General features: G+C 41.6%; 1 protein-coding gene across 1 annotated transcript in view; it reads right to left on the bottom strand.

Moving 5' to 3' along the window:
• The window catches only part of KCNB2 (potassium voltage-gated channel subfamily B member 2), a 193,927-nt gene extending 173,667 nt beyond the window's left edge, over positions 1–20,260 (bottom strand). The window contains exons 1-2 of the mRNA XM_032181892.1: positions 20,019–20,260; positions 3,933–4,617 (exon numbers count right to left, since the gene is read on the bottom strand). Of these exons, the coding sequence (XP_032037783.1) occupies positions 3,933–4,511 (579 nt within the window). The 5' untranslated portion in view covers positions 4,512–4,617; positions 20,019–20,260. The remainder of the gene's footprint in view (positions 1–3,932; positions 4,618–20,018) is intronic.
• Between the last annotated feature and the right edge of the window lie 7,467 nt (positions 20,261–27,727).

The raw sequence follows: 27,727 nt of genomic DNA, 5'->3' as shown, positions 1-27,727 counted from the left end.
CAGGTGCTACTCTGGAATTAAAGAATGACAGAATGTCACAAAACTCTCGGGTTTGAGGGCCAGGGTTAGAAATTCTCTGGGATGTAGATTACACAAAATTCCTGCTTTTCCTAATCCCCAGGACTGCTTCTCATTTCATATTACTCTGCATGCATGAAATAGCCAAACCTCTGGAAATTCTTTCTCTTAACCCTACTTGAAAAGTTTTTGAACAAGAATGCAGGCAAATAGAACCAAATCCTTCACTCCTTATTCAAAACCTCAACTGAAATCATGGAGAACTTTGCAGGAGTGAGAGCTAAGCAAAAATTAACATACCTAGGAGAAACCAGTGACTAAGATGAGGTACATTCCTATGTTTGCCAAAATAAAAAACCCACATAGTAAAGAGTATCTGTGTTGCACAACATAATTTGATCTATAATACTACTTTCTTACTATCTAACCATACCTTTAATTCTTTGCCATGCATATCTATCATCCTTTCCTATTTGTTGTCACAGATACTGTACAATACCAGCTGTTCATGCGCTCTGACCTTGCTGTGTCTCACCTTGCTCTACGTGAAGTCAATGCAAGCCTTCACTGACCTCCAGAGAAGCAGGATTTGTGCTGTGATACATAATCCAAAGCGGGACTCCCCCTTGATTCAATAAGCTTTGGATCAGACCTAGAAGGGATCTTAGCAGAATCAAGAGGCCGCAAGCCACACCCACATATCAAAACCACACCTGAGTGTTTACCTCACTTTCCTAATCTTTTACGTGAAAGAGATTAAAAAGCAATCTGTTCCTTTCAACTGCTTAGGTGCTACACAGTACATGAATGACTACTTGAACAGTATCTGTAGGATAGCTATGTACGTTGCCATGTTTTCATTTGCTTCTTCAGAAGTTAGAAAAGGATGGAGTATTTGAATTCAAAGCTTCACGGTAGTATTTTCTACTTTGGTTCCCAACTTGCCTCTACTTCCCTTCCAAGGAATCATCTCCAGATGAGATGCTCATTGCCAAGCAGATCTCACATCTGTTCAGCAAAGCTGCCAGGAGTGGTGGAGATAAACCCCTCATCCCTGGGAAAAAAGCTGGCACCTCAGTGACATGCCCAGTTTCCTCCTGCCTGGGGCTGTGGTCCTGGGCTCACAGCCTGACACAGGATTGCTAGGACAGTGGCTGGTTGGCTTTACTCCTACAGAGGAAAGAAGATGGTTCTGCCCCCTGTTTTGGGAAAAATTAGCAATTTGCCACATAATGAAACAAAAGATGAGAAATCTGAAAATGACGTTATCCAAACATTTCAGATAAGAATCTTGCCATGGAGCCTCACACAGCCTGCGATGGCTTCAGACTGAGAGTACATCTGACTGACTCCAGCATATCTTGTTTTACATGCAGCTCTGCTTGTTTGCTTATGTTCCAGAAGTCTGAATGTGCTGCGACAGGTTTTGCTCTCCTTTATGCTATGCAACCATGTCATTCAGCCAAGTTTCTACAGCCTTCCTTAGGATGCCATGGGTGTAACGGACTATAATTTTGGCTTATATATATATTTACAGACTGAGTATCACTAAAAAGAGAAACTGAATGCATATAATATGGTGACTTCCAGCTGCTAGAATCACAGGAATCACATGAAATGGCATTAACTTAGACAGAAGGCGATTGAAATAATGCAAACCAGCTATCCATTGCTACATGTACATAAGTGCAATGTGAAACTCCCTGTAGCAAGGAAATGTAGAATGTTAACATTCAATCAAACCAGGAGATGAGGGAAAAGGGAAATGAAAAATAAACAATACCCATTTAAACATCTTGGGAAATGAAAGAAACAGCCACCTTCATTTGCAAAACCTGCAGAGAAATCTAGTAGTTTAACTGTCTTATGTTTCTGCATTTATCTACCAAGCCAAAGAGCGTTTAAGTGCTAATCAATCATAGGCAAAGAACTGTAGAATCACTGTTTTAGTTTTGCCCTATTCATCTGTTCCATCTTGCTGTGCTGACTCCTAACTTTAAATATTCTTAGGAAAACACTAACTAAACAAGTGTCGCAAGCCCTGTGAGCCTTCCCTATGTCAAAAAGAAATCAAGAAAAGATTCCACAAGCACACAATCCATTTCCACTTCCCCCAAGCCTGCCTGCCAGGCATAGTGTGACATGTAGCTGAGGCAGTGTCCATGGCAGGCCATGTCCCAGCTTGGGCACAATGTGTCCTGCCCCCATGGTTCCTACAGGATCTTAGTCCCTGTCTCCTGCTCACCACTGCATGCCAGGAAGCCAGATCCAGCTGCTGCTGCCTCATTTTTCATGCTTGCAGACAACTGGGAGAAGATAAGGTCTATTACAGGTCACATTGGGAGTGTTTTAAACAGTGAGGGACTGAGAAGCTGGTCCCTGACTCCTGCAAGCTATGTAGCAGCTGTGTCACAAAAATGCTGGGGAGGGGGGCTGATGGAGGCTAACTTGTACCAGGGGATCACAGAGTGCAACATGGCCTCCCTGAACCCTTTCTGGCACACCTTATGCCCATCTGTTTCCCCTCTGCTCCTTCTCCTGGAGAGGAACATATGGCCCAGAATATGAATCTCCAAAGCAGAAAATGTATTCTTCTTGTTTCGTAAAATATCCTAATACCCTCCTTTTTTTCTCCTATCAGCTTTTAGTCCAGTTACAAACCTTATATTTTGGTACCATAAATAAGATTTTGAAAAAGGTCAGCCCCTGCTTAAACAGTTACACAGTCCACAATGAAGAACTAAAATTAAAATAAGAAATCATATATTGCATCTCAGTTTTAAGAAGTTGTTATTACAATGAAAAGTTCTTGACAGGATGCGGGGTTTAGTACATTCCACCATCATATTTTAATACTTACCTTAGTGCAACGGGGTTGTGTTCAACAACAAATTAATGACAGAAAAAAATTAAACCACAGTTAAGCTTAACATGGACATCTACATGCTGAACATTTTCACTCCGAGTGGTCCAAACTGGAGATAGTTTTTCTCATATTAAATAATACCTCATGTCACAAAAAGAACAATCAAGTTCCTCAAGAAGCAAAGACAATTTTTTTTTCTTAAATTGTAGCATCAAAATCTCACCCTAAGTGTGTGCACTCATGCAAAGGGAAACTTTTCCATGATATCACTGAGACTTTCATCAGTTCGTCTGTTTAAAGACAGCAGAACAGGGTTTCTTTTACGTGAATGCTTCCTTACCTCTATCTGAATATCTATATTATATATAACATGCATATGGTATACATATACATAGATTTGTATATACATATATTTGTATATACACATAGATGTGCATACATACATATATATGTGTATATATGTGCTTTATTGTGTATATACGTACTTTAATACTTTCATATAGAACACTAATTCTTGACCACAAAGCACAGTATAAGAGAGAACATACTGCAACCCTTGTCCAATATAAAACCATGACAGACAGCGGCTGTTGACACTATTCTTTCACTATCACTTATCACACTTTATGAGTCAGTGATATCACATCTGTGCAATGCCTGTAATAGAACAGGTATCAAAACTGTAACAAATAAATGAGGGCTTAATAGAACATGTTTCTCATGAGCAAATGCATTTCTAACAAAAAAGTAAGTAGTGTTCTCTAGATGCATTTTTATCAAAGAGTTTAATGTGAAGTCCATTAACAATCACACGTTTCTGTTTATATACGACAAATGTAAAGTGTAGCACATATCTAAAATCAACTGAAATCAACGGGATTCCTCTTCTGATTTCAGTGGGTTTTAGAACAGATTTGGGTGTATTCATTTCATGATATGTAGATGTTTAGATTCTTCTTTTCTCTAAATATTTTAGTGAAAAATATTGATTCATGCATGTCTGGACATTTAACTCCTGCTTGTGAATTAAACACACTGTTTATCCTACCTTTGCTGCCACAGATGAGTTGGGTTTCTCCAGCAAGTCCCAGAGTTTCTTCCTCTTCTCTGGGCAGCATGTATTATCAAACTCTTCCCCTTCTCTCTCTCGCATTGTCTCTGCCTCTCTCCTCAGCTCTTCATTCATCTGCTCTTTCTTTTGGTGGTATCTTGCCTGGCAGCAAGATTCTAAATATATCTCATCAATCCCCCAGTAATCAAGCTCCTGCCCGAAAGAAAGAGCACACATTTCTTCCATCATATGTAGTTTCCCTGTCCTGTAGAAATTCAAAATGGAAGTAAAAGCCCCTGGGTGTCGATCAAAAAAGTATTCATTTTCATTTAAGTTATAGTCATCACATACTTCCAGCAGAGATTCATGAGTATTACAGTCTCTGAGCTTTCCTAATCGTGTCCTTGGAAGTCTGTCCAAAGTCCTCCACAGCACTTCATGGTTGAGTCCACCAACATTTATTTTAACTCTCCGCGAGCAGGCTTTGCTCCTAATGATCTCCACTGGTTCTGGTGGGAGAGAAAGGGTAGACCTTGAAGACTTTTTGTTGATCCCTGGTGGAGCCTTCTCAGCCATTTTAAAAAGGGTGCAGTTGTAATGCCAGAGTCTTTAGGAGGATGAGCTTGGAGACTATAAATATTTGGATAGAGTCCTTTTCAGATAGACTGACCCATTCCTGAAGCTGAAAAAGACAAAAAAAATAGAATATTGCAATGCAGAATATAATCCCCAAATGCTCATTCCTTCTCCTCCCACAGTTTCATATACAGATGAAAATATAATGATGGTAATTTGCTCTTTCTGCAGTGAGAATCTTTTGTGGTAGTATAAGAACCACTGGAACAACTGGTATGTGTAAGAGAACTATGTTTAAGCAAAAGAAAAAAACAAAAAAAAGCAAAACAAAACAAAACAACAACAATAACAAACTAGAATTTCTACATTAATGAAAATCAAATGTGACAGTTTGTAAGGAGAGCTTGTTTTGTTTTATCAGTTTCTGATACAGCCATGTCACCTAAATCTAATTATTTAATTATTAATTTGTGAGGCAAACTAATAGAAAGATTGTAGGAATATGCATAAGGAAAAAGTGAAATGGGGGCTACCTTCCCTTTACTGAAAATGTCAAATTTGGCAGTTACATTCTGAAATTGAATGAAACTATTAGCACATATAAAAATCTCCTGTGAAACCAAACTGCTTCCCTCATCCTCCCATTCCAAATATCAACTCACTGTATTATTTCATGACCAAAAATTACACACCAAACCATACAATTGTCATCCTAACAAGTCAAATTATCTACTACCAGACACTGCTGATTTCTAGACCAATTTAGTCAAGAGAATCCTAACTCTTTTGAACTCACTGAACAGTAGTAGAGGTATGTAGGCAAGGAAGTTCAACTGTATCCTGGGCTGCATCACAAGAAGTGTGGCCAGCAGACTGAGGGAGGTGATTCTCCCCCTTTGCACTGCACTCATGAGACCCCACCTGGAGTGCTGCATTCAACTCTGGGGCACCCACCACAAGAAGGACATGTACTTGTTATAGAAAGTCCAGAGGAGGGCCATGATCAGGATGATCAGAGGGCTGGAGCACCTCTCCTATGAAAACAGGCTGAGACAGTTGGTGTTGTTCAGCCTGGAAAAGAGAAATCTCTGGGGAGACCTTACAGTGGCCTTCCAGTATCTAAAGGTGGCCTATAGGAAAGCTGGGGAGGGACTCTGTGTCATGAAGTCTGTGTCATAGGACAAGGGGGAAACAAGCACTGGAACAGGTTACCCAGAGAAGCTGTGGTTGCCCCATCACTGGAGGTATTCAAGGCCAGATTGGATGGGGCTTTGAGCGACCTGCTCTAGTGGGAGATGTCCCTGCCCATGGCAGGGGGGTTGGAAGTAGATGGTCTTTCAGGTCCTTTCCAAACCAAGCCATTCTGTGATTCTATGATTCTATGACTGTATCCCATTTCCCAGCTCATCAGAAAGGCTCTTTGTCCCACCTCTTAAGCCACTGCAGGGACATGACTTCATGACAGCAATCAGCAATCTCAGTTTTTGTAAAATTTAAGTTCATCCCCATTCACTGTGCACAATGCTGCAATGAATTCAAGCGAAGCTGCTCACCACCGAACTTGGAATATCTGTATGAAACAGGAAGAAAACCCACCCACCATGTCTACTGTGGTTTGTTATCTTACACAGTGCTTAAGTAATAACCTATCAATAGTATCATGTCCCCAAAAGAATAATATTAAGAATGCTTTGATAGGCTTCTTTTACGAAGTAGGAAAGTCCTCAGTAATTTCCATGAGTTGATGTCTCCTCCTCCCCTTCTCAGCAAATCAACAATTCGACACTTTGTTCCTTCTTTTGAAAAGAAATAAACTGCAGCTTTAAAAAAGCATTTGATGTGAACAAGAATTTGATCCTCTTTGCAGAGTAAGCAAGAAGGTTGTGATGAGAGGGATTGTTACCTATAAATATATCAGGGGTAAACACCAGGGAGGGAGAAGACTATTTTTACTAAAGGACCATGATGGCACAAGAACAAATGGATACAAACTCACCATGAAAGTAAGATGGAAATCTGAAAGGGAATTAGAAGGTCACAAAGATCGGGTCCTCACTAGAGCAATGAGAATCTAGAATAATCCTCCACCAAAAGTACAGAGCAAAAATCAAAGAATTATTTCAATGTCATATCTGACATACTTATGATGAGGTTGACTATGTTCCTAGTATAAAATTAAAAACATTAGACCTTATTATATATAAACTTTAAAAGGTTTTCTTCACCATCAAATAAACTAATAGTAAGGCTCAGCCCCATATGATATAGGTATTAACAGACTTTCATGTACAAAAACATCAGGGAAAATGAAAGTTCCCTATAAAATTACCCATCAGATGTTATATTTACATTCATAGATTTTCTATTTCTTTTTTTTTTTTTTTTTTTTTTATATTTCTATTTCTATTTCTTCCGAATACATAACACACTGTCTTGTGTGTTTTGGCAGATACATTCTGAAATTGAATGAAACTATTAGCACATATAAAAATCTCCTGTGAAACCAAACTGCTTCCCTCATCCTCCCATTCCAAATATCAACTCACTGTATTATTTCATGACCAAAAATTACACACCAAACCATACAATTGTCATCCTAACAAGTCAAATTATCTACTACCAGACACTGCTACTGGGGACAGCCCCAAACACCTCCCTGTTCTCAGTTTCAGTGTCAAGCTGAACCCACTTCAGACAAGAGCCAAAAGATTCTGCCTCTTCCCATTCTGCCTCCAGCCCTTCACTGTAAATCTATCTCCACATCAACCAGTGCACCTGATTATTTACATAAGGGTTTAAGCCTTTAACATTTACCTTCATTCATTAAAAAGATAATCTGATAACTTCACTTGTAAAGATAAATGTCATATCAAAACCAAAGCCCTGACATCGGTAGGTTTACATAACATATAGTCCGTTCTTTTGTGTGGTGGTTTTTTTTTTTTTTTATGTTGTTGTTTTGTTTTGTTTTTATTGTCTTCCCCTAAGGCTCATTTTTCCTTAGATATTACCCTTCTCTTCATTGCCTTAGATGAAAGGGGAAGATGCAGGAGGTGGGGGGTACTTCTGAGATGCAGCACAGGTGGCTTTCTATACTCCAAGAACCGTGCACCATGGGGCCTGCTGCTATTGTACCAAAATACCAGCTGGGCAGCATGAATTAGCACCACAACCCAATTCCCACTCAGAATCAAAGCACAGCAACTGCCCTTCTGCACCCCAGTAGATGGGGGGACTCAAGTCTTTGCAAAGTCTCTTCACTTTAGCATCTCCTAGTGGTCTGTGATGCATTTATACATCTTCTAACATACAGACCATCACATAAATACTAAGCAATTGTAAGAGGATATTTCTCCACAAACGAAATATTTATTTTTTTTTAAAGAAAAATCTTTTCAGACTTTAATGCACGATGATGTTTCTCCTTTAAAAGATGTCTTACATAACAAAACAAAAGAATTTAAGAAATTCATAGAGAAGTTCTGTCATTCTCCATGAAATCAGTCAAGTCTTCAGGCAATTTCTGCACAGCTTCACTCGTTTATTCACTATTGAATCTCAGGGATTTCTTCTCTTTTCTTATTAATGTATGCTCTTTAATATTAACAATACAGAGTAAAGCAGTAGAAATCAAGCAGTTGATCTGATTAGTCTTATGTTAACCATACTCATTTGCTTTTCTGATTAAAAACATTAAAGATATGCAAGACTAAGCATTGTTTTAGCTTTTATGCAGTATAGTTACCACACACATTTGTTAAACAATGCAAAATTATAGTGTCACTGATACTGGTCTACAGCTGATAAAACATTTTCTGATTTGACAGTATAATTATTGGCTGCATCTCCCTACTTGAGGAACTGTGGCTTTTCTAAAAAGCTTTACCAGTCCTGGTTAACTGTGGTCATACTGAAGTCAGCTGTGAAACACCATTCAGTTAGTGTTTAGAAGATTGTATCCAAGGTGCTATGTACGTATTAAGGTATATGCTAGCAATCACAACATGCAGCACTTCGAAAAAATTAAAAATAATAATAATAATAAAAAAGAATTCTCAAATTAAAAATCTTGAAAATTAAAAGCTGTTATTGCCTTTCCACAGAGCTCCTTTCATTGAGATATATACAAGCCTTGGGCTACATAACTTTTAAGAAAATCCTTTTAGTCTGCTTCCTAAGTCTCTTTCTTCACATATTTTATTTACTGCGGATAATTTCTTCCTGTGCAGCTTTTTTCCCCAAACATGGACTACAGAGTGTCTCTAACTGTGTCTTTAACGAAAATATAATCAAAAGCCTCTACTTTAACTACATGACACATTAAACTTTATAATCCAATTTATGAATTTCACATAAGAACACCAGATCTGTCATTATAACAAAATTATGTAATCAAGGTTACCTTTACAATTCACTAAATAGCTATTCTGGCTTTTAGCTACTGCTACTAATTTTTCAGACACTGAAATTTTTCTCCTGTGAAGGTTTAAAATATTTTGGGGTTAAGTTTATTGCCTCAACTTTCTGGTTGTGTACAGATCCACCATACACTTTTTCGACCCTAGGAAAAATAAAAAACACTACTAGTCCTTGGCAGGTGATGCCAGCCTACTGCTTACCAGTGCTGCATAGCCATCAGTAGAGAAGGACATAAATTATAACCACAAATACATACTAAAAACAACACACAACAAAAAAGTTTCCTTTCTTGCCAAAATTAAATGACTTTGCAGGAAAATACCAATAATATTGAATAAAACTCTTCCAATTCAAAGTCAATTCTTTGCATTAAATAAAAGTGAAAATTGCAAGGACTACTACTCAAAAACCTATAGAAACCCAGAATGAAGGTTAAGTTTCTTCCTCCATACCATACGCATGCAGATTTTAATGGTGTAATTTCCCCACCACCAATCCGTTCTGCATTACATGAATGGGTAATTATTTACCATTTCTTTTTATCTTTCTCATTCAGAATTTGGCCTTTGATGTTATTTATCATGCAAACCTAACACTATAAGCAAAGTGATGAATTTCCCCTAGGGAGTTCTCACTGTCTTACCTGAGTGCTTCCAGGGTACTTGAGAGTTTAGCATCTTAATATCACTATCAGGCTGTTATTACCCTTACTTTATTGGGGAGAATAGCAGGATGCATGAAGTATCCAATAATTCTGGCTGCTCAAATGAGCCAGTTGCTATTTTTCAGTCTTTAGTATTGTTATCACATTTGATGGGCACATCCACATGAGCAGATAAAACCCTCCGGCAGAGGAACTCAGTTGCCTGTGCTGTTACATTGCTAGGACACTGCCTGGCACAACACAGTCAGGACTCTCCCAAACAGTTTGCAAGGATGGCTGGAGAGTCAGCATGCTTCAAGGTCTGCTCCCAGCAAGTGGTTTGCTTGCAACCATCTGCTTTGGAGCCTGCATGAGTTTAACCACACGGACACAGGTCACCATGCCAGCTGGCCCAAGCAGCACTGGGACCCATCTACCAACTAGCCAAGCTGCACCCCACATGAACAAGACCTTGCTCCAAAGAGATTCACATACAGGCAGAAGAGTGCAGTGTCTCTGGAAACACAGCCTGGCCCCCAGCACAAGGAAATTAAAAAAATGTTAATACTTCTGAAAAGTTTCGTATAATTGAGATGTCAGGTAAAGCTGGTGTCCAGTTCCTTAACCATAAGCTTCCCACATCACAGCTATCACATTTCTGTTCTTTGTTTCAAAATATGAAGAGCTGCAATTTCTCGATGGTGAGCTGAAGGATCTTTATTAATAGTTTTATCTTAACTTCAGTCTAAAAAAAAAAAAAAAGTGAGATCATAGCTAAAACTCTGAAAAACAAACAAACAATCAAAACACACTCAGATGAGGTACTCAATATTTTAATTTCCCACCCTGACAGGAGTCACATCTCAAACAGTTAAGAATTGGTAAGCTGAAAGCACAGAAGTGTCAACCTGGTCTAGTGGGAGGTGTCTCTGCCCATGGCAAGGGGGTTGGAAGTAAATGATCTTTAAGGTCCCTTCCAACCCAGACCATTCTGTCATTCTATAAAACATGTCAAAGAGACAGTAATCCTAAGCATCGTATGCATTTCTCAGAAGACACACATCCACATGCAGGAATGCATGCATGCATGCACAGCAGGGAAGCTGAGCTTTGATTGTTCAAACTACCACTGACATGTGTGTCTACACTTAGATTCAAGTCCTCAGAGACAAGGAAATGAAGGGGGAAAGACAGATTCAGCCCATCTCCCCCATGACTGAGCTTCCCTGCAAGCAATGTCTGGCTCAGACCATGACCATGGCCAGGGCCATGGCAGAGGCTGTAAAAGAGCAGGGATGTTTCCTGAACTAAGTCAAAATTGCAGCTGTAGCCTTGTGAGCTTTGTTATGGACAGGTCGGACTGTGGAAAGTAGGATTTTACTTTGAGAATAAATCCTGCAAAACCAGCTCTGTGTTGTTACTATAGCTAACTGGTCTAAGATGATGATTATTTCTATTTCATAACAGACCTCACAGATGATCTGCTTCTGGTATCTAAAAAATTAAATATTGGCTGTACGAAGTCTGAGAGATTTACAGGAAACATTCAAAAAAGATGAGGCCTTTTATAGATGAACTTTTCAAACCAATGAAATCGGTCTGTCTGCTAGCTCCCTGTTCTCACCATCTTGAGCACAGAAGTGTCTTTTAGATGGATGAGCTGAACTTAACCAAGAAGCATAATGCTCAGGGGCTTTATATATTCCTTAAGAACCTTGGATAAGAAAAGCCAGACAGAAATAGGTAAGGAGACAGAAGACAGGAAAAGTAGGGAAAGTATAACTGATAAAATGTTTGTAAAATCCAGCAGTCACAGAAGCTTGGTAGTTTTGGTTTATCTGATTTATTTATTTATTTTAAATACCATAATATCATTTCTAATTACTTACTGTAATTACCCTCCAGTAAAGCGTTGTAGTGGGCCCTAGCCTCCACTAAGGGTGATGTGGAAAACTTTAAACCAAAAGGCTGAACACCCTCAACAGCACTCTTTGTAAATTTACCTCAAGATTCTTACAGGATTTGGGCCTTGAGTATTCCTTTCTTGAGTAGTACCTCATAGAAAAGCCGAAGCTGAGAGCTGGATTTGGAGCACAACTCTCAAGAGGATGATGAATGACTTGGCAACCTATCACCCCACTTCAGATGCCTGTCCAGCAAACTCGGACAAGAAGTTATGATGAGCAAAGCATGCAATCTCAGTATGTCCCTAACCCCTTAGGCTGCTCTTCAAATCCCCTGAGCTTTTAGACTATCAGTGATGAAAGGATGCTATCTCCACTACAATATACCACATAGACCAAATGCATGTACAGACATTCAGCACTAACAGACCTCACCTTTTCATGGATTCTTTTGGCTTTGCATTTATACCCCTACTGCATGAAAAATGCTCATGAAGGCAGTGCACAGGAATTCCAGTGCTCTCCTTGTGTTTTGGGGCACCTGATTCAGCACTGTCCCAGTGCTGAATTAAGATCATCACCAGCCTTTATTCCAGGCTAACTCTGCTTCTTTGTCTTTCTGTATCAGTAACACTCTGCTGTTTGTGCTCCTGACAAGTGTGGCTATATGATCCTTGCAAAACAATGCCAGTGCGTTCATGCTCAGTTTACAGAAACGGTTGCATTTCTATCACAGCCCAGGTTGAAGCATCTTGTTTAGGATGTGGTTGTCTGTGGTGCCTGCACTTCACTATTGGTGTTTACAGCTGGTTGCTAAGTACTGAGTTGCTGCTTTTGCCAAAGGTACCGTCTTTCACTACATATTTAGCCTTCCCTGGAAATTTCAGAGCCGATGAGCTGTCACAGGGAAGTACAAGGCCGAATGGCAGATCATTTTCTTTAATTTTAAACAACCAGATATTACAGAAATGTGATTATGTAAGATCCTCATTTCAGGGCTAAATCAGACTGCATATTTATATCCTGGCTAGCACTCTGGATCCGTAGTTTTGATCACTGCTCCCATACAGTTCTATAAGGATGTACAAATACTTTTTGCAGGATATAGTAATAATAGTAAATACGTTAATGTTAATAAATTAGAACTTTGAATTGCAACTTATCTAATAGTTGATATAGTTATTTATTTTTTTCAAATTATATTGCAGTGCACTACAATGATGAAGGAGCTTTTAATATGTCCATTGTTCTTCCAGGAGGCACTGTTGCAACCAGTTGACCTAAAACAACAGGTTTTAAGGCTACTCTAAGCAGGTTATCTTATACCACCCCTCAGTCTTCCATTGCTCCCTACCAATAATAGCACTTAAAGCACTGAAGAACTTCACAGATGTCTTTTTGTCCTCCTCAACAAAAGCTTGCATAGTGTGGTACTGAACTATGATTCTGCGTTTCTAGGCAGGAAAATATTATACAGTAGACAATATTACACTATATATACAGAGAATGATATCTGAAGCAATGAGGTAAACTGAGAAGCATCAGATTTTAACCCTTTTTGAATTAAACTGCTTCCAAAACTATAGCCATGGCACTTTACTCAGAATTCTACCACAATGTTTACATTTTATACTAAACATGCAACCCCCCTATCCCATCTGTTATTAAGGAAAGCATGGTCATATGTGACTTCTTTGGAAGTGAAAACATTCGTGTTCAATTTCTGCCTCTAGAAAAATTTCATGTTGAGCCATTTACAAGTGGACAGTTCCCTAATTCAATCAAGCAAAGTGGTAGGCCTAGACTCACATGTACAATAGACAGGAAGAGATACATCCAAAGTTTTCACTTAGAGGCGGGCATATTTACTCAAGAGATTCTTGTCTCAATCCAGACCCAACAGGAGTACAGCCTACATTCTTACCTCTGGTGCTTCACGGAAGCACTGAAGCTGGAAAAAAATGATTCAAAGCTTGGATTTCTGGGTGACTCAATTCTGATGAGTGCCTTTGTACACAGCTGGAAATGTCCCCAAGGTCATAGCATCAGCAAGTCTTCACAAAAAGCTTTTATCATTAAAAATTAAGATAAATGTCAGTATAGGCTTGATTCAGAAGAGTCCAACCCTTCAACATTTTGATTTCTTAACCTATGGAATGCCTCAAAACAAACCCAAGCTAGTCACTGAAAGTTGTCACATGAGGCTTGTGACAACCTGTCATCTTATTTTGCCAGGTGTTTATCCGGAAAGCAGAAAACTTTAATTCCTGACCTTATCTAAGGGGCTTTGGTTCTGCTTACAGCACAAATTTTCATAATAATTTTTAATCATGAGTAGAAACAACATAAGTTTTGTTAAGCAGAATGTGAAGCTTAAGGGCAGCAGATACCAGGATGGTATGGATATTTTGATCCCCACATTGACCTAAGAATGGAAAAAAGTGAGCACTCACTATCATGCACAACTGGATGCAACAATGTTAATTGCTGTAATTCTTAAATTAAGACAAGCTAAGAAGAAAATCTGTGTAAAACTGCCAGAATAAATTATTGTATTTACCGCTCTCAAAAATGTATTTTTTTTTCTAAATGCCACAACATCCTCCTAAAGAATGTGCTTGGTAAGTGCCATTAGTTCAGGTTTCTAATATTAAACACGCAAGACCCAAATTTAAAGAAGAGTGTGGGAACCTCTAGGGCAGGATTAACATAGTCAGAAGGAAAAACTGTTAACATTTGTCCACCCTCTGTGCACAGTCTGGATCAAAAGTGAAACAACATACCCTGACGTTCTGTGTCTGGAAGCATCCTCCTATAAACCCAGCCCTTCAGAGGACCAGAACAAAATCCAGTCTATAAAGTGCTCCTGGAGATGGTGGCAACAACCCGGTCATGTAATTGTCTGGTTGTTAGACATTTACCCAGGGACTATGTTAGTCCCTGGGGAGTCAGCCCTGTGGTTCATACAGACTACTGCTGCTACCATTAAGACACAAAATGGCTGCATGGATGGAGACCACCTTCCCTGTTCCTACAGTGTCAGATTGAGGCAGAACAGGTTAGAAGGGGATCAAGCATGATTCTGTATCTGTGGGCTATGAACAACTCTCTGGCCAGAGGAAATCTCAAATTACCAGAGGTGAAACATTTGTTTGCATCATGTTAATCTAAGAAAGGGCCTAAAAGCTCATCTTCCCTCTTCTGAGTGAGTAATCTATTCACTGACCACCTTTGCTTCTGCTAGGTGATCAGTGAAGACAAACACCCACCCCTTCTTCAATGGGAGCAGAAGATTCTGAGTGCTGCTAGACCTTCTCTAATTAAATGCTTAACTAGGGACTAAAGTGACAAACTATAGGTAGACAGATGTGTCCTGAATAAAAATTCAAGCAAAAGGCCTACCCAAAATGAAGACGCTTGTTCTATGTCAGCAATAATAAGAGTGGAAAAAACATGAGATGGAAACATTCTAAAAGGCAAGACCTTCTAGATGGCACTACTGTCGAGGCAGATCAACTTTGTGTACTATTAATCTCAGTAACCACTGGATGAGCACGTTCAACAGTGTCATTCATAGCTTTGTTATTTCAAGGCCAATTAGTCCAGTTCACTGTTTTGAGTCTGCTTAAATACATTAGTGGGATTTTTCCAGCTGCTGCGGCCTGCCAACACTTTCTGCTCAAACTGTCCCAGGATCTGTCTGATATATTCAAATTCACACTGAAAGTATGGCTGTAAATTATGGTAGGATTATTCAGTCACCTGAGAATACATCCAGGTGAAATGAGATCATCAGCCTTGCAGGTAAACCAAAAATTCACACTTTAAGAGAGCAGAAGACACAACTGAAACTTCTGCAAGAAGCAGCATTGTGGCCTCATTTTGAGCTGTTGAGCTTGGTTATTATTTTTATCTTCATTTACTTAAAATACAGCTACTTTTCTAAAAGTTAACAATCGATGAGGTACTGTGAAAAACTGTTTTATGAGCTGCCTCAAGATGTCTTATTAATGTTCTGAGGTAAATGTATTCTGTATTTGGACTGTACTGCCATAATTGATTTCTCTTTCTTAACTTGTTAGGCAATCAGGGAGAGAAGCTCATCTCTAGTGTCAAAGAAGATTATGTTTGAGAGCTTTGTTCAGTTAATTATCAGCACAGCTTTGCCTTCACTTCCTCGTTACATTGTTATACCTAAAGAGCTGATGTTCATTTCCTAACTAGGTAATACCCGAATATGACGGCAGCATGAAGAATATGCTGCAATAGCGAGCTTGACCTCCCAGGCCAGCATAGAGGATTCTCCTGCATCACACACCAGTGCTATGATAACAGGGATGTTTGGCCCCTCTATCTAGACCTGGATCACACCTGCCCTTGTGCAATTTCTCAATAGACTGTGGTCCTACTGTTGAGGTATTATGAGAGGTAAATTGGTAGATTGCCATTGTTCCTTGTAAAGATGACAATTGCTGCTTATCACAGACTACTCCTAGATACTTGGAGCATTATGCATTATGCCAGTATTACATATATTATTTATTATCTAATAGATTGTTGGTTCTGACTCTCTTTCTGCTGCCAGCAGTGATGCTACTAACTACTCTTTATAGTCATCCGGAGGAGGAATAGGGCTGTATAGAAGCCAGATATTTAAGTCAGAGCTGATCTGCCATTATAGCTAAATATAGATTTCCTGCATTAGAAACAAATAAATTAAAAACCTCACATATTTTAGTGGCCTAAGACTTTTCCATTACTGCTTTCATACTGCTCATGTGGTCACCATAATTCATGAACAAAAGCATTCAAAATAGTATTCATTATTTACTGATTGTGCAGCTAACGTCCTCATACAGTGCTAGTGAAAAAGTAGCAATGAAATTGCTCAGCTTACTGCATCCCTCAAGCCTGGGAAGAAATGATGTACTGTACAATAAACAAGTGAACTCTAACTTCGGTAAAATATCGATGTGTGACTTGCACTGAAGTTTTTGTATGTACTGTAACATGCATCAGGAAGGGGAAAAAACAGAATAGACTTTTGCTGTCCTTCCACCTTTAATGGAGAATACAGACAGCTTTAAGCTTAATATTTTAAATATCTTGACTGGTGCATATTATAGTAAAATATTTAATTTAGTGAATTGTAAAGCTAACTGGGCTTGTCTTTATACCTACAGCTACCAAAGATAAGAAACTTCCAAACTCTGTTTAATAATAAAAAAAAATAGTTCCTCAGCTTCTCTGTTCACTTTTTTTTTTTTTTTATATACATATTTAATCATATGATTTAATATATTTACATTTTACTTTGATTAAATTCGAGCATCACTAAGCTGTCTATTTATCAGAGCTTCTGATAATATCCAAAAATGCATACCCTGGAAAAAAACTAAAAATAACAAAATTCTTTCCAAATCCTTTCTATATAGACAGAGAATTAATAGGCCAAGAAATATACAATGCTATGGGACTGCACAAAAATCTACATTCATGATAGGAAAGAATCCAGTCTATAACATCCCAAAGAATTTTTTTTCACAGTATCCCACAGAACACTGTTGTACATCTTAGAAATGTCTGTAAATAAAAATTATAAAATTTATTTGCATCAACAGTTAAAATTATTGTTAGGAAGTAGGCACTCATTTCTACCTGCTAAAATTGAGTTAAAACCATATGTCCCAAAGATTTATTATAAAATTCAAGAAATTAAATATTCAGTGTTACTATTTCAGCAATAATCACAAGAGGAAGATGTCAGTTACTTTTGGGAAATCAAAAATATTTTCTCACAAGTTGCTCATATCTTGATAAGAATAGAAACAGCACAATCCCCCCAAAGTGAAAAAGAGATAATTTTTATTTTGCATCCAGTTTCATCTTACCCAGACAGCTATTAGGTTAAAATCCTTATTCCCAAAAATGAAAAAATCCCCCTTCATAATAATATAGAAAAGGGAAAAGTCCTTGTAGAGGAGGTCGTTATTTAACTTTAAGGGCTGCGAGCATACTGTTGCTGGGTCAGAAGGCATTATGCAACAATGTGATGAGTTAATAGAAATGACCCCAGAAAATGCATTAAAACAAAACACCATTTTTAGAAAATGTGTATGTCTACCCAGCTGAAGCCAAATTGGAGTGGCTCACAACTTTAAGTGTTTCCCTTTCTGGCTCCTAACTTTCCCTCCTGGGTTCTGCCTGTGAAGAGCAGCAGGTCCGTGCTCTGAGCAGCAAACACCTCCAGAGGAGTCTGTAGATGGGTCCCAGCCACTGCCCACTTTACCAGACCCTTCATGTCTCATTCACCAAGATCCTTTTCCCCTAAACCATGCAGACTGGTGACCAGACAGCCTCTCCAGCGTGCTGTTTATGTAAGAACAACACGCGGAGTAAAATACCGACTGAAATGTCCTCCAGCAGGTAGCTTTAAATATAGCGGTGGCTTGGAAAGTACCTGCACATGTACTGACGTGAAGCTCAGGGAAGTCACATAAGATCAAGATTTTCTTCTAAAAGTCACAGTAGCAAGCTGTTTGGCAAAATCCCAAATGCTAGCAAGAAAGCTATTGCGAATCTCGACTCCTCGCTTTGCCTTGAATGGCAAGCCAGAATTTGCCAATTAACTTGCACTTAGAAAAAAAGGCTGAGCATGAATAAATAAATACATATGATGTGGCATTGTTACAGCAACAGTACATTTCAAAATGCTGAAGCCAGTGGAAATGCTAAGAATGAAGCATGCTACTCCAAACATCACTTCTCCCTCATCTTCAGTTGTGGATGTTTTCATTTTCACTCTCTGCATATGTTTGAATGAGGCCAACCTGCTGAGCCCCAATGACAGTATCCAGCTGAGAGAGAAGGAGGCTAGAGAAATTTGAACACTGTTGTGGGAGCTGCATGTGGAAGCATCATAAGAAATAAAAAGCAGCTGCAAGTTCCCCTTAAAGCTGAGCTAAGAGACTGTTTATCAGCTCTTGTTTGAATGAAAAAGACAGCGGCATTAAGAACATGCAACAAACATTTTTTTTTTAATTTTTTTTCTTCATCCCCCTGACAAAGATTTCCACAGCTTTGACAGTGCATCTTAGGTGATCACAGAGCAGACAGATCTCATGAGCATCATGTGCTGACTGACCCTGCTACCCTGAAAGCTTTGTCTAGTCAAACTCCCTGGCAGGAGGATCACACCCCAAGCTTGGTAGGACATTGAGGTTTCAGACTTTGCCCAGCCTCTCAGGTTCAGTGCTAGCTCTGCACTAACTTGGATTCAACTTGCCAGCTGAGCAAACTTGAAAGCTTATTGTTTTTAAAGCTAAACCTCACTAGACACAGCTTTTCCCACTCCTGAGCCTCTCCAGTCTCGCTGTTACTCTTCCTCTTTTAAACCAGCCCTGGCAGCTCTTCAGGGCTTCAGGATGGAGTTGCTGAAATCTTTCTCTTAAGTGTCCTTTTAGTAGCCAGGTCTGCCTGCCTATGGATTTGCTAAGGAATGTTGCTTCCACCTGATGCTACTGACACTTCCATTTTTATACAAACATTTGAAAAGTGACAATTTTGGCAGGAAGTCTAGAGATGGTCCTCTCTGTGATGAACTAAAATGTCCAAGAAACTGTAAATATACCACTTATTTATATCTTAATCATTATGTAACTTGAATGAAGTCCAAGACTTCATAAATATGGTCTGTACGTAGGTATAAACAATGGTCTACCTCACACAGGCACTGAAATACAGATAGGATGTACTGAATGGTTTGTACAAACCATGCAGTGAATATGCCCATTTCTACAGACGTTTGGGTTTTTAAAGCCAGGGGAATGACAGCATGCTACATATCTACAGAGAGAATTTATGCCAGTATATTTCAGGCTAGTACAATGATACAGTTCTTTCAGCTTTGGTAGCGGGGATTTTTTCATTCGCTGGGTACACGAGGTAATTCAAATGACAGTTATCTTCCGAGCCGCTCAGGGTTTATATCATCAGGTTCCCCCAGCGCTATTAGAGCATCGGAAACAAATGATGAGCCTTTATCTTTAAAGCTCACCCACGGCAGGAGGTAGAATACTACGAAATGTCATCCCCCCCTACCCCCCACCCCTTTTAGCGGCTCCGAAGGAACAAAAACACAAGCCACGGTTTCCAAAGCTCTCCGGCGTGAGGGCTACACGGTTCTCCCTCGCGCTGATCCAAGCAGCCGGGGAGAAAAACACGCTCCCGAGCCTGCCCCCTGAAGCCCTCGGGGCCGGGGTCGGGGTCGGGGCCGGGGCTGGGACCACCCTATCGCTCCGGGGGGTCCCCGGGGCTCCCCGGCGGCCCGGGCACCGCATCCCTCCGGGGGCCAGCCGGCAGCTCTCGCCTCCCTCGCAACTCGCATCAGTGCGGGAGGCGTGGATGACTCGGTCTCTCCAAAAAAAACAAACAAACAAAAAAAACATAATAATAATAATAATAATGACGGGAAAAAAAAAATCAAAATAAACCCAACCCGCATCCCTCGGCGGGAGGAAGGAGAGATGCCCCGCCGCTTACCTTGCTCCGCGGGAGCCCGGGGCACCGCCGGGGGCTGGAGGAGGGATTCCCCGGCTCTGGCAGGGGTTGCTCGGGCTTCCCCGGGCAGTGCGCGGCCGCCAAAGCCCCGGCGAGAGGTTTGTGCCGGTCGCTCCTTCCCGGGGAGGGCTTTGCTCTACATTCCCGGCTCCACATCACCGCCCCCCCCGGCACGGAGAGGGCTGGGGGTGGAAAAACCGCGGCAAAGGCATCTCCCTGCTTCCCCCCCCCCCCTCCTCCGGAGCTGACAAGCCACCGACCGAGCGGCTCGGCGAGCGGCTGTGCTGGCGGGCGGGGATGGGGGGGCCGGCAGGGAAGCGCTGGTGGAGCTGGGGGGGCGGAGGGGAGGCGGAGGGGGGGGGGATAAAAGCCGAGCCCGCGCTGCCCTCGCCCCGCTGTAATCCCCGGCTGCATGCGAGCTGCCGCCGCGGCCGCCTGGTTCTGCGGCTGTGCGCGGCGGCGGCGGCGCTGGGGAGGGCTGGGGGAGCCGGGGGGGCACGGCCGATCCCGGCCGGGGCAGGCGGGGAGACCCCCGCACCCTCCCTCCCCGCCTGCCCCCACCTGCGCAGGATGCGCACACCCCCGCGCCGAGCTCCCGTGCCCGGCCCAGGGTGGCGAAGGGGGGACGCGCACACGCTCCCCCCCCCCGCCCCCCCGCCCGCCCCAACACCCCCCTGTTAAGCCTCAGGCGGGTTGTGCACACAAGCTGCAAGACCCCCGGCAGGGGAGGCAGGGGATGCACACGCACACAGGCTCACGCTACTCCCTCCGCAGCAGAATCCCCCCTCTCTCCCCCCCCCACCCAGTTACTGAGCCCCCTCTCCCCGCACGTACACCCACGCTGCCATCCCACCCACGGGGGATGCCCCACGGGGAGCACCGAAGCTGCCCCGGCTGGCCACCAGCCGCCCGGCCTCGCTGTTGGGGCGAGGGGGTCCTGCCAGGGGCTGAGCCCCCCGGGCACAGCCTGCAGCCCCCTCGGTCAGGACCCCTCGCAGAGCCTGGGGTCGCTTTTAGCACCGCGTCTTTGATGGGGCAGCTGCCTGCCATCAAGGCTCCTGCTTCTGCCACTGCCTCGCCCGCCTTCCCATCGGGTTTAATAGTTCTTCTTTATTGCTTTTTAATGGGAAGTCCTTTATCATTCCCGATAATGTGAGGAAGTCTGTCTCCCCCATTCAGTGCTGCCCCTCTGTATTTTAGGGATGGGATTAGAAAGCTGCTCTCCTTTTCAAGCTCTCCTGTCTTCCCTGGGTTTCATAACAGTTCCTATGTCACTTTGCCCTCTGCGTTGTATTGCTCAGGCTTCATCCCTTCCTATAGCTCTGAGGTCCTGCCCTCAGTATTGCACATATCTCTGCTGGGGTGAAGGCTTTCCAATACAGTGCTTCTCAGCTTCCATTTTCTTTTATTTTCTTTAAGCCAAAGACCTCCTAATTCTTTTGAAAACCCTCCAAGAAACAGATGGGGCAGTATTGCCACTATAATTTCAATTAAAACCAACTAAAAAATGGGTTAAACTTTGAACGCTCATTTATTGTCTTAATTTCCCCTCATTTTATTGGCTTCCTCGACCAACAGCTTAGAAACAAAGCTACGTGATTTCAAAAAAAGGTCAACCACCTTTTGCCAGCCAAGCCCCTGACGTTTTCTGAATGGGTACCACAGCTTGAGACAGACTATTAATGGTAGTCCTAAGTGGTGCTGATTCCAGGTTTAATTTTCTATGGAGATAATGATTTGTGTTGAAACCTCCAGCAAAATGCACTTTGTCTGAAATCTGGACATTGGTGAGGCAGATGTCTATCTGTGCTTATGAGGGTCACCGCAGTCTACCCCAGGGGAAATTCTCTTCCTGATCTGGTAGCTGGCAAGCAAAGCTCTGCGAGTGTCCATTCCCACCCCTGCCTACCGATGAGGTCAATCACCAACTAAAATGTAGGTGTCTATATATTCCATATGTTCTGCCCCTCCTATGTGCCCCTTCTGTCTATGTATTGCTTTACCAATATTTGAACCCACAGATCATCTTCAGCTGAATATGAGAGGTGGGTAAAACTCTCAAAGACAATTAAATTCCTACGAGTTTGAGAAAAAGAAGGCAGTCAGGGGAAGAGGCTCTTTACACATCTTTTTGCGCCCGGAGTGTGGTGAGGGTGTCATCCGGAGCTCAGGTGGTGTTGCATACCTGAAAGTCTGCATGTATATGTCACATTGATGAGAAAGGTTCAGCTGGAGCTTCTGTCTTCTTAGTCACTGCCGTCAGTAAAGCACATGGTGCAGAGCTGTAGGAAAAGTTCATTCATTCGGATGCTCATGAAATACCAGCCTCTCAGGAGCTCCAGTGCTCCACTACTGCTTTTCATGATGCAGTGAGTGGCTTTGAAGGCTGGGCGTGTTTTATAGAAGCAGACAATGTTTTCATAAGATTTTAATAGTTGAGGTTTTGGTAGTTTTATAAAGGGAGATTCTGTTATTTCTCTCTCATACACATACACCCAGACACTAATAGGACTCGCTTGTAGGGAAAACTGTCAGAAAGAGCAGTTGATAGGAGAGTTCCCACAGCTCTGCAGCTATGCTGGTGCACACTGCTCCCAGACAAGCAGCTTATCTGCTTTCAAAATGGAAGAATTATTCTCTAACAAAAAATTATTTATCGAGTTACTGAGTCCACAGTAAAAATACCTTTTCTTTGTGAAAGAATTTTTGCATACAGAAATGTGTTACCACACCACAATATATGTTTATTTCACTGTATCTACATTATTCTATTTTCCTTCATAAACATATGCTAAACATTCTTGGCTCATTACTTTTCTACTTTTGGGGCTTTTTCTGTACACACAGGTTTATCTTCTGTTCTTACAGCAGTGTGTTTGGAAGTTGAAAAGAAGCTTTAGAGATGCCCCTATTTACTAGAAGGGGAAAAAATAAGAAAAAGTATGGCCATGCTGATGACCAGTGACTTCCAGGAGTGAAAGATTTACTCAGAAGAGTTTTGTTTCAATTGGTCAGATAAGGGGAAGAAAGATACAGCTTGAATGAAAGAGAAATCTCTTTCCTACTGAGCTTTCTGTTGCAGAATTTTTATCTCTCGTTACATCTATGGTCTTCAGAGCATCTTTCATCAAAGACTAGGCTCATAAACATGCTGGACCTCTGCCTTCTCACTTCACATCTGGTTTGCACAGATGACCCTACAAGCTCTCAGTGAGGCAGAGCTTCCCAAATGCCTCCCTGGCATTTTTACTCCATTCAAGCCTCCCTAAAGGAAGAGGAAGGTGTGAATGGAGAAATGGGCTTGGAAAAATATAGCCAAATGTTGAATTGCAGCAGAAGGATCATTCAAAATCACAATCTAACTGCTACAAGGTAGTCATCATCTCCACTGTTGACCATCCTGACCATGCTAGTGAACTCATGTGACCCACACATGTGCTTCTTTTTGAAAAAAGAAGAATCATTTTGCATTTGCCAGGGCCATGAAGGCACTAACAGGCCTGCTGGCCATGCCCAACTTCCCCTGCGGTCTCCCCCAGCCCCTGCCCATGGCCAGGTCCCCATTTCAGCTCTGCCTGGCACTGTCAGTCCTTGCCCCAGAGGCAGGAGTGCCAATCCCCAGCCCTCCTTCCAGCCCTGCCTCTTGCTGGGCCTCAAACCTGCCCTGTAGGCAGCTTCCTGGACAGACCCGACAAACATGCTGTAGCTTGTCTCTGGTCCTGTCTCTGTCTCTGTCCTGGGTGGACTTTGGACTCCTGCTGCAACCTTTTCTCCAGACTCATCTCTGGCCCCATTTCTTCTGCTCCTGCCTGGATCCCATGGTTGGACCCTGGAGCTGTTTCTTTGTGTGCTTTGTCTTGGACTGTCAATGGTCTCTGTACTGCTGGCCAAACATGAGATGGAGCTCCATGGGTGAGGACACTGCCTCTGCTTGGGTGCTTAATTTCCCAGCTCGCCTCTCTCTCAGGAGCAGTCAGCCGTTACCCTTCCCCTAACAGCAGACGTTTCTGAATGGTTGCAAAGACCTTCCTTATACACAGAAGCTTTCAGAAACAAAATCCATATCTTTACTGTGGAAAACTAGCAAGGGCGCCTCACTCCATGGAGAAAGGAATGGTCCTCTTATGGCCTGGCTTCATGGCTGTTAGCTGCTTGGAGGAGCAGGAATTATAAAAAGCACCAGCAATAGAAGGGCTGCTGTCATCAGCATGAAGATTGGTCTATCCATACAAATGGCTGATCGTTTTCTTGAATGCAGTCACCATAATTCTTGCAAGGCCAAAATGTAATGGCAGGTGGTCTGGAAATGTCTCCTGATTTCACAGTGGCGAGTCCAACAAATGTCAAAAAGGAAAAGGTTCTGTTCTAGGAGTAGAGCAAACTCCATCCCATTGTACTTTCTATCACCCAAGACCTACAGATAAAAACAAGTAAAACAAAGGCAGACTCTTGGCCAAGTCTAATATTCTCTTAAAATAAATCACATTGGAAATAGCATCTGGCAGTAGCACAGCCCACCACAGTTCAAACCATGTCTGGTCTGGATTAGGGGACTTCCTGAATCATGGGATAGCTTTCCTTGCTTCCTAATGAATGTTGTTTTGTTTTGTTTTGCTTTGCTTTGTTTCGTTTCTCTCTCTCTCTCTCTCTCTTTTTTTTTTTTTTTTGGTTTCATTTTATCAGACTTCTCAAACTCAGAAGAATATGTTCTCTGTTCCTCTTCCCTTGGATCAGACTCCAACATGCTTTCTCCAAATCTCAGGTTCTACAGGGGCTCCTGGGGGGGCTTCAGCTCTTCCATAGGATGCAGTTTCACTCTGTCTAAAGGTTATTTTTTAGACACATAATAAAGGTATGGTATGCTGCTGGACACAGGAGCAATAGTGGCAGCTTTTACTTCACCAGCACATTAAGTGGAAACATACAGGACTGAGTATCATACAGACAGCAGTGGAGCTGAGCAAAAGCATAGCCAGGAAAGACAAATCACGGGCAAGATGCCACTGTCAAATTAGCCACAACTTGAATATTTTTTAGGGTGGTGGTGATTTTTGTTGTTGTTGTTGTCTTGTTTTTCTTTTGTCTGTTTGTAAAAATTGATTCATTGTTCCTTTCTTCTCTGGGTGGAAATTTAATTTTTTTTAATCTTTTTTTATTCTGGACAAAGCTGGACAAGAAAATAGAAATCGCTGTCAGGGATAAAATCAATTTTAGACACAACGCAACAGAAACAGAAAACAAATTTGAACTAAACAAAGGCATATCAATATGATTATAGCTGAATCAGAGTTGTAAAAACTGATTTACTTCAAATCTGGGCATCTTCTCATATGTAGAAGTCTAGTAGATAGGATTTACTGACTGGCATTTTTTGTCAAACAGACAGAAAGCCTGCTGAATGGCTGCTGGTGCTCCAGCCTGCAACATTTAGATATAGTGCTATCCTTTGTGTAACGTAAGGTGGTGATGGTTTCCACAGACTCAGAAGTGCTTTTTTGCTTCTTTAACCTTCTGTAGTGGGTTCCTACAGCTCATGTTTTGATTAAAAAAAAGAAAAAAAAAAAAACATTAAAAAAAAAAAAAAAAACAACAACAACAAAACCATAAAACATATATTTTGTAATGTAATCTTTTTTTCTTTTCTTTTTTTTTTTTCTTCTTCTTTTTAACATGAGCCAAAGTTTAATCCTCTCTGTCAATTAAAATGTTATCCAGTGTTATTCACAGACATTTAAACTGAGATCCCTTACTTTGGCCCCATGCCAGGCCACAACCTGGGAAATGGTTCAGTTTTGATCATGAGTCCCAGGTAGGGTATATCTCAGCTTTAGACTTGCTCTATGCTTTCTGGAAGTTGCAGTGTCTTGGTCCAAGTTTATGACAAAAGAGCAGCTGAATAAAACCTGATCCTGCCATTCTAAAAACCAGGTGTTTCCTGATTGTATTATATAGGGGTAGCCCCGGCTTGTTCTTCCATCCCAGCAGAGGCAGAACCACAAGAGCAGGGTTCTCCCTTCCCAGGTGACCCACCATGGAGGATGTCCTTCCTGAGCTCCTTTGCATGCTTGTGTTTCCTGTCCTGGGTTTACGGGACAGACAGCCCTTCATCTGCCTTTCCCCAGTCCAAGGAAATAAGAGTAGGAATTTTTAGACTTTTCACTTCAGATTGTTTCTGCTCTGAGTCAAGTGCAATTTAATGATGGATTAATTAAAAGTAATCTGTCACAATAGTTTAGTCATAAGCAGAAGTCTTTCTGTTGAGGTTGCAGGTGAAAGAAACAGAAGCTGAGGACAGGAGCTAGGCTGAAGCACGTTCATCAGCCACACAGAATTACTGGCTAAATTTCTCTCTTTATTAGCAAGGGAGAATGAAACACCCAGGAGCTGAGGATTTTGCAATGGGAAGAGGCCAATTGCAGAGGGAGGAGGATCAGACTGTGATTAGTTGTGAGATATGAAGCTTCTAATTATACGGGCAATCCCTATGCTCCTCCCCTGCAGCCTGGCAGAAGAGGATAGAGACACAGAGCTGGCAGATGGGGCCCCACATTTGGGAGGAGAGCTCCCTCCATATCACTCACTCTAACAGGCTCTTTAGGGGAACTATAGGGAGATTAGTTTTCCCCAAACACAGGTTGACCCTTTCCCTGGGCTGTTCTGTAGGTATCGGGCACTGAGCTATGTACAAATAGCACAGCCCTCCTCTGACATTGTAATGGGAGCTGAAGAAACAGCGGCAAGGTGAGTGAGCTTCCCCGAGATTAGGCTGAAGCTGTGGTTGACAAATCTGATAAATTTATGCTGCTGAGAAATGTGATAAATTAAAGGTGGATAGTTTGTTTAAAACTTCTTGTATTTGCAAGGGAGGTGTTAGGACTTTGTGCTCTTGTTCACATCCTTATTTTTGTTTTCAACTTGTTCCCTGTGGATCAGATCTCAGGTCTGAGATGCCGAAAATCTGAGGACATTATCTTTCTTAATGAAATGTCTTGATATCTCTGGCAAATCCAGACCCAGAATTAAGCCCTTGTTTCTTCAGTTGTGACTGACACATTCCCTGGAACATCGATCTGCTCCCAGCCTGCTGTACACAACTAACAAGATAAAAGCTTTCAGCTATTTTTTAGGGTTTGTGTGTGCATATATATATATATATTTTTTTTTCCCAGTGGGATTGTACAATTGTACACTAATCTGATAGAGTAATAAAGTAACTTAATTGCTTTTTTTTTTTTTTTTTTTTTTTTTTTTTTCCTGTGGCCTTCACCCCAGTGGTTCCCTACAGCATTTTTATCCTTTGTGATGCCTGTAACAGAGTACTGAGTGATGTGTGAATGGGACACTTATCCCAAGTGGAACCTCACTGAAGACAGACAACAATGAAATTGCTATCAGACAATGTTTTCAATCTGTAAAGTCTATTTTGGGAAAGAGGGGAAAGAGACATACTTTTTCTAAAAGCTGTCTGAAAAGCAGAGTTTGCTGTTCATGAGAAGTCTTTCCAACTGGAGTGGCAGCAGCTCAACTGAAAAAAAATGCCAGTTTTCCTTAGAAGCTGCAGAGAAATCCCAGAAATGGTGGTACGGGATGAGCCCCACCTGGACACAGACATGGTGAGCCCAAATGAGGGTTTTCAAGCTTCTAGTCCTTGCTGTGTGACCTTGAAAGCTTGGGGAATGAGGAATTTATCT

Source organism: Aythya fuligula, chromosome 2 (assembly GCF_009819795.1).
Source record: "Aythya fuligula isolate bAytFul2 chromosome 2, bAytFul2.pri, whole genome shotgun sequence".
Lineage (NCBI taxonomy): Eukaryota > Metazoa > Chordata > Aves > Anseriformes > Anatidae > Aythya > Aythya fuligula.
Note: the sequence above shows the minus strand (reverse complement) of the source record. Positions and strands in the feature narration are given on the sequence as shown.